Source organism: Haliotis rufescens, unplaced genomic scaffold (assembly GCF_023055435.1).
Source record: "Haliotis rufescens isolate VD_foot unplaced genomic scaffold, xgHalRufe1.0.p SCAF_14, whole genome shotgun sequence".
Classification (NCBI taxonomy): Eukaryota; Metazoa; Mollusca; class Gastropoda; order Lepetellida; family Haliotidae; genus Haliotis; species Haliotis rufescens.
This window is the reverse complement of record NW_025963824.1, coordinates 10,532,683-10,539,001: the sequence shown is the minus strand read 5'-3', so window position 1 is coordinate 10,539,001 and position 6,319 is coordinate 10,532,683. Positions and strand designations below refer to the sequence as shown.

At 43.8% G+C, this 6,319-nt stretch overlaps 1 protein-coding gene across 1 annotated transcript; it reads left to right on the top strand.

Annotated features, from left to right (window-relative positions):
* The first annotated feature begins 224 nt into the window (after positions 1–224).
* On the top strand, positions 225–4,155 carry LOC124120746 (short-chain collagen C4-like). The gene is made up of 3 exons (XM_048395414.1): positions 225–273; positions 612–683; positions 3,655–4,155. The coding sequence occupies exons 1-3, from the start codon at positions 225–227 to the stop codon at positions 4,125–4,127; spliced, it is 594 nt and encodes a 197-aa protein (XP_048251371.1). The 3' UTR covers positions 4,128–4,155.
* The last annotated feature ends 2,164 nt before the right edge of the window (positions 4,156–6,319 follow it).

The following is a 6,319-nucleotide window of genomic DNA, read 5'->3' as shown; positions in this document are numbered from 1 at the left end:
ACCGGAAACTGATCCAGGCAAATGGGGCACTGGTTGAAAGAATGAAGACTTTTCTGAAGACAAATAGTATCGATTGATCCGGATGTGGATAAGTGCGGGTAAGCCACTTCAGAGGAAGACATTATCTGGAAAATCCCTTCAAATAGAGGAATTCATACATGTGTAGACTGCTTTAACGTTGTAGCTATGTTTAAAGGAAGACTGTTTTTTAGCACCATGTAGTTATGTCATCAGATAAACTTTGCTTTAACACCGTTGTAGCTTTGTCTTCAGGTAAACCGTGCTTTAACACAATTGTCACTATGTCTTTAAATGGAGTACGTTTTAAAATCATTGTAGGTATGCCTTTAGGAAGACTTTGCTTTAACATCTGTCTCTTGGTAGGTTGTGCTTCAACATCGTTGTTGCTATGCCTTTAGGTCGGCTGTGTTTTAATATCGTTGTAGGTATGCCTTTAGGTCGGCTGTGTTTTAATATCGTTGTAGGTATGCCTTTAGGTCGGCTGTGTTTTAATAATATGTTGAAGGTATGCCTTTAGGTAGGCTGTGTTTTAACTTGATCAAATAACGAAACGACTGCAACTAAAGTTTGATGTTAACACCTTTTTTCAGCTGCCTCAGGAGCGACATTTGTTCACTGGGGACGGGCGACGTGTCCAAACACGACGTCGCTCATCTACTCAGGCTGTAATTGAGCTGACGAGCAACAGAAACTACACAAAGCTAAATACCGGCTCTGACCAAAACGACAAAAGGATATTACAAATGTAGCGTTTGCAATTTCTCAATAAGCAAATGGACAGCACGGATTCAGAGAAATAATGCCATGGCTCCGAAAATACAGGACCTAGAGGTTATGTGAGGTGAAATAGGGTTTAACGTTGCGTTCAAGGTTATTGCACTGATAAAGCGACGTGCATGCACGTGTGTGTGTGTGGCTGCGTGTGTGACACCATGACGCATTGAACAGTATACTGGCTCGAAGCCGACTAGCTTGAAGCCGACCAGTCCTTGTTTTAACCCCTGAATGCAGAGCGCCAGGCATTGTGACAACGTGTACCATATTTTAACGTCTTTTGGTATGACGCTGCCCGGGATCGAATCCCCTACCTTTCGTTCTCCGGACAGACGCCCTACCACAAGACGACGGAGGCGGTAGAAACCTACGAAGGCAACAAGGACATTAGGGCGTATTGTCAGTTTGAAGTAAACACAATATGATTGAGACTAAACTTACTCTGCATAGATGTCATTGAAATGATCACAGTCATGCAATGTTCCCCACTGACCCTACGGCACAGCCACACACGACGTCTTGCACAGTTCGTTAGACGTCGCGTTACGTCATTCAGTATTTATATATATGCTACATTGTTCAGTGAGATTACCGTTATCCGTCCGTTACTTTTTACAAATTCCGATCCAAATCATTATACATCCGTCTCCGTGCTCGTCCCTGTTCTGCTAACGTTGTACAGTTCGCACCTTGCACGTCGATGTTGACATGTGTTTTCCCGGTGTGTCTCAGTGCAGTGAAGCTTTTGACAACATGTCAAAGGACAGTTGATGCTGAAGTGCTTCCTCGCACAAATAATACGCAAAACAGAATATACGTTAAATGTGATGATCCATAGTCTGCATGGCTCTGTGCCCTGCCTGCGGGTGTCGTGACAGCACCCTGGTGATTGTTGCACAAGTGCCCCAGGGTGTCCAGCAGCGGTGTCCTATCTGGCTCAAAACTGAAGTAATTCAATGGCCCTTTCTCTCTGCTCTGCCGATAAACCTGGCGTGTCCATTGCTGGACCACTTACTGTGCAATATTGTGGTTCATACCCACATGTGTTCTATGATCATGCAGCACGTGCATTTTGCTGTGCATTAAGTATTACACGGATATTAAATAACCAAAAAGCACGATTTCAAATTGTACTCTAGTGTATAGCATTTTTGCGACTGTTTTTGCATGTTTTGGAAATATATTTTCGAATCCAAATTCTAATAATTTGAATTTGGTAGAGTTGGTTTTGCTCGTTAGTTTAGTATTGTTGGGAATGTTCATTTGAATGTCACAATATATCATCTTTAACCTGGAGCAAAATGGCTGCACCATGGGGTCATGATTATGTCTTTGTTATCTATGGTATAATGTAATGGACATTCTCGTGATAGCGTGCTTTTCTGCCAATTGTTTATACAGTTATATGTTAATATTTTTAAAACCACGAGAACACGAGAAAACGAGAACGTGAGATCACGAGATCGCGATATTTCAATGCCGCGATCTGACGACCTTGCGTTGTCAAGCGCTTCTGTGCCAATTGCCTGTGGAGTCATCTAGAACCGGTAGCACGGGTGGCTCAGTCGTCAGAGGCGTCGCAATTGGCTGTGTAGAGTTGTGTCCCTTGGACGTGTCAGAAACCTATGATGGTTGGTTTCATCCAATGTCAAGCTGACAAGCCGTGATATAACTGAAACATAAATACTGTTCAAAGCGTTTTTAAGCCAAACTCATTCACTTATTCAGCGCTATGGAGGCCCTAAATTGGTGAACCTTTCCAATATAAGCATGCCTAACACGTGGGTATTAAGGCCACAATAAAGTAATAGTTAGAGTTTGATTGATGTTATTTTTAAATGGAGGCGGGATGTTTTTTATTTTTTCTAATCGAACTATTTAAGGCATCCGTGAACAATTACTGGGCATTACATGGATAATGCGTGTTTGAGAATTCTATGTCATGTAAAGAAAGGAGTTTTGTAGTCAGGCGGGCGGGGATGACATTCCATGAATTATTGTTTTTGGCCTAAAGAAGCAAATACGTTGTCGTGTAAAACATCTGACGAGCTCGTTTAAGCCGAACAGTCAAAATTGTTCTGTGAATGTTTTCACTGTCATTGAACATTAGTGTACACAATTTCTTTGTCAGCTTTCATTGAGTATGTTGGGGGTTCTAATTTAAAGTACACACGAAACTATCTTAACGGTATAGGACTTGTTTTTATTACACAGCATTTTATTGTGTAAATTATAAATAGTATTTTCAAGCTGAGTCATAGTTTTGCTAAATGCTACTTGGAAATGAAGAGCACAAAAGAAGCATGGCCACAGGGCCAATAACGTGCGGTTGAGCCTTGACCTTATGATGTAACGCATGCGCACGGAAAACGTGTAAAACGCGAAAATGCGAGAAAGCGATTTCGTGTTTTTGTGGCCTCATTTTACAAGTCTAGAATGCTTGATTGCGAGATTTTACGTCATGTTTAAATGTCGTGGTGTGGTCTTTACATAAAAACGGCTATGTTTAAAAAAGGTCAAGAATGCGAGATCACAAGAACGCGAGATTTTGGCCAATTCTCGCGATCACACATTCTCGCACTTTTGGCCTATTATGCTCATTTACAAACGTCGTGATCACGAAAATGTCCCTTTCAGTATTCCATCGTTAAAACTTGCACATGTGTGCTACTTTGATCATTCATATTGCTTGAAAATTGCACAAATGGTGTAAAACCTTACTTACTCCTGCAAATAGTCAACTGTTTAATCAATAAGACTCAGCTGAGCCAAACGATAAAGGGAGTTTATGATATGGCTAATTTTCTATCAGCCTGTGTTAAGTTTTCCATTGGCGATCAATCGTTGATACATTTGCAGGATATACAGGTGGAAATTACTACAGTGCAAAGTCTGGTGCAGCAACTATCCTATGTTTGCCCAAACAGCCTCAGTACGTAGCCTACTCTCTTTCAAACCAAAACCAGGCAACCATCCACGGCGCCGAATATAATGATGCCAACACATTTCCTGATTTCAAGAAAGTTCAACACCAGAACGTCCCCTGTGCCGTGTGTCAAATGAAGTCTGAGGCTCAAGTCCTGATGATTCCGGCGAGGAACGAGTGCTACCCCGGGTGGAAGATGACGTACTGGGGCTACCTGATGGGGGGTGCTTACGACAGGGCCTCCAGTGAGTACATCTGCGTGGACAAGGACCCTGGTACCACCGAGGGCGGCCACCGACAGACGTATGGGCAACTGCTGTACATTGTGGAGAGTAGATGTGACTCTCTCCCTTGCCCTCCGTACAAGCACTACGGGGAGTTGACCTGTGTCGTATGTGCAAAATAAATACGCAGACCATGCTCTCATGTCTCCAGCCCTTGTGTCATGTCTCTTGTTGCGTTTCGTGATCTATTAGAAAAGGATAACTTGTTTGAACGAGTATTAGTAATAAGATTGGGGATGCGTCGTAGGATGCAAGAAGGTGGGGACTGTATACTACATCTAGATCGGGATTGTATCCTACATTCTGGTGGGACTTGTATCCTACATCTAGATGGGGACTGTATCCTACATCTATGTTTGGACTATATCCTACATCTAGATGGGACTGTATCCTACATCTAGGTTTGGGCTGTATCCTACATCTAGATGGGGACTGTATCCTACATCTAGGTGGGGACTGTATCCTACATCTAGATGGGGACTGAATCCTACATGTAGGTTGGGACTGTATCCTACATGAAGGTGGGGACTGTATTCTACATGTAGGTTGGGACTGTATCCTACATGTAGGTGGGGACTATATCCTACATTTAGGTGCGGACTGTATCCTACACCTAGGTGGGGAATGTATCCTACATCTAGATTTGGACTGTATCCTACAACTAGGTGGGGACTGTATCCTAAATGTAGGTGGGGACCGTATCCTACATGTAGTTGGGGACTGTATCCTACATGTAGATGGGGACTGTATCCTACAAGTAGGTGGGGACTGTATCCTACATGTAGGTGGGGACTGTAGCCTACATCTAGGTGGGGACTGTATCCTACAAGTAGGTGGGGACTGTATCCTATAAGTAGGTGGGGACTGCATCCTTAATCTAGATTGGGATTGTATCCAACATCTAGATGGTGACTGTATCCTACATCTACATGGGGATTGTATCCTGCTGTAGGTGGGGACTGTATCCTAAAAGAAGGTGGGGACTGTATCCTACAAGTAGGCGGGGACTGTATCCTACATCTAGGTGGGGACTGTATCCTAAAAGAAGGTGGGGATTGTATCCTACATGTAGATGGGGACTGTATCCTACATCTAGGTTGGGACTGTCTCCAACATTTAGGTGGGGTCTGTATCCTAGAAGTAGGTAGGGACTGTATCCTACATCTACGTTGGGACTGTATCCTACATCTAGATGCTGACTGTATCCTACATCTAGGTGGGAACTGTATCCTACATCTAGATTGTGACTGTATCCTACATCTAGGTGGGGACTGTATCCTACAAGTAAGCGGGGACTGTATCCTGCATCTAGGTGGGGACTGTATCCTACATATAGTTGGTGACTGTATCCTACATCTAGGTGGGGACTGTATCCTACATCTAGATTGTGACTGTGTCCTACATGTAGGTGGGGACTGTATACTACAAGTAGTTGGGACTGTATCCTACATGTATGTGGGGACTGTATCCTACATGTAGGTGGGGACTGTATCCTACATCTAGATTGGGACTGTATCCTACATCTAGATGGTGACTATATCCTATATCTAGGTGGGGACTGTATCCTACATCTAGATTGTGACTGTATCCTACATCTAGGTGGGGACTGTATCCTACAAGTAAGCGGGGACTGTATCCTTCATCTAGATGGGGACTGTATCCTACATATAGTTGGTGACTGTATCCTACATCTAGGTGGGGACTCTATCGTACATCTAGATTGTGACTGTATCCTACATCTAGGTGGGGACTGTATCCTACAAGTAGGTGGGACTGTATCCTACATCTAGATTGTGACTGAATCCTACATCTAGGTGGGGACTGTATCCGACACGTAGAAGGGAACTCTATCCTACATGTAGGTTGGACTTATCCTACATGTAGGTGGGGACTGTATCCTACAAGTAGGTTGGGACTGTATCCTACATGTAGGTGGGGACTGTATCCTACATGTAGGTTGTGACTGTATCCTGCATGTAGATGGTGACTGTATCCTACATCTTGATGGTGACTGTATCCTACAACCAGAAGGGGACTGTATCCTGCTGTAGGAGGGGACTGTATCCTGGTGTAAGTGGGAACTGTATCCTGCTGTAGGTGGGGACTGTATCCTAAAAGTGGGTGGGGACTGTATCCTACATGTAGGTTGGGACTGTATCCTACATCTAGATGGTGACTGTATCCTACATCTAGAAGGGGACTGTATCCTGCTGTAGGTGGGGACTGTATCCTTAAAGTGGGTAGGGACTGTATCCTACATCTAGGTGGTGACTGTATCTTACAGGTAGGTGGGGACTGTATCCTGCTGTAGGTG

Excerpts from the sequence above, each read along its gene's own strand:
- LOC124120746 (XM_048395414.1), top strand. The coding sequence starts at position 225 with ATGTCATCAGATAAACTTTGCTTTAACACCGTTGTAGCTTTGTCTTCA. Across the intron at positions 274-611 it reads CGTTGTAGCTTTGTCTTCAG|CTGCCTCAGGAGCGACATTT; the intron begins GTAAACCGTGCT and ends ACCTTTTTTCAG. Across the intron at positions 684-3,654 it reads GACGTCGCTCATCTACTCAG|GATATACAGGTGGAAATTAC; the intron begins GCTGTAATTGAG and ends ATACATTTGCAG.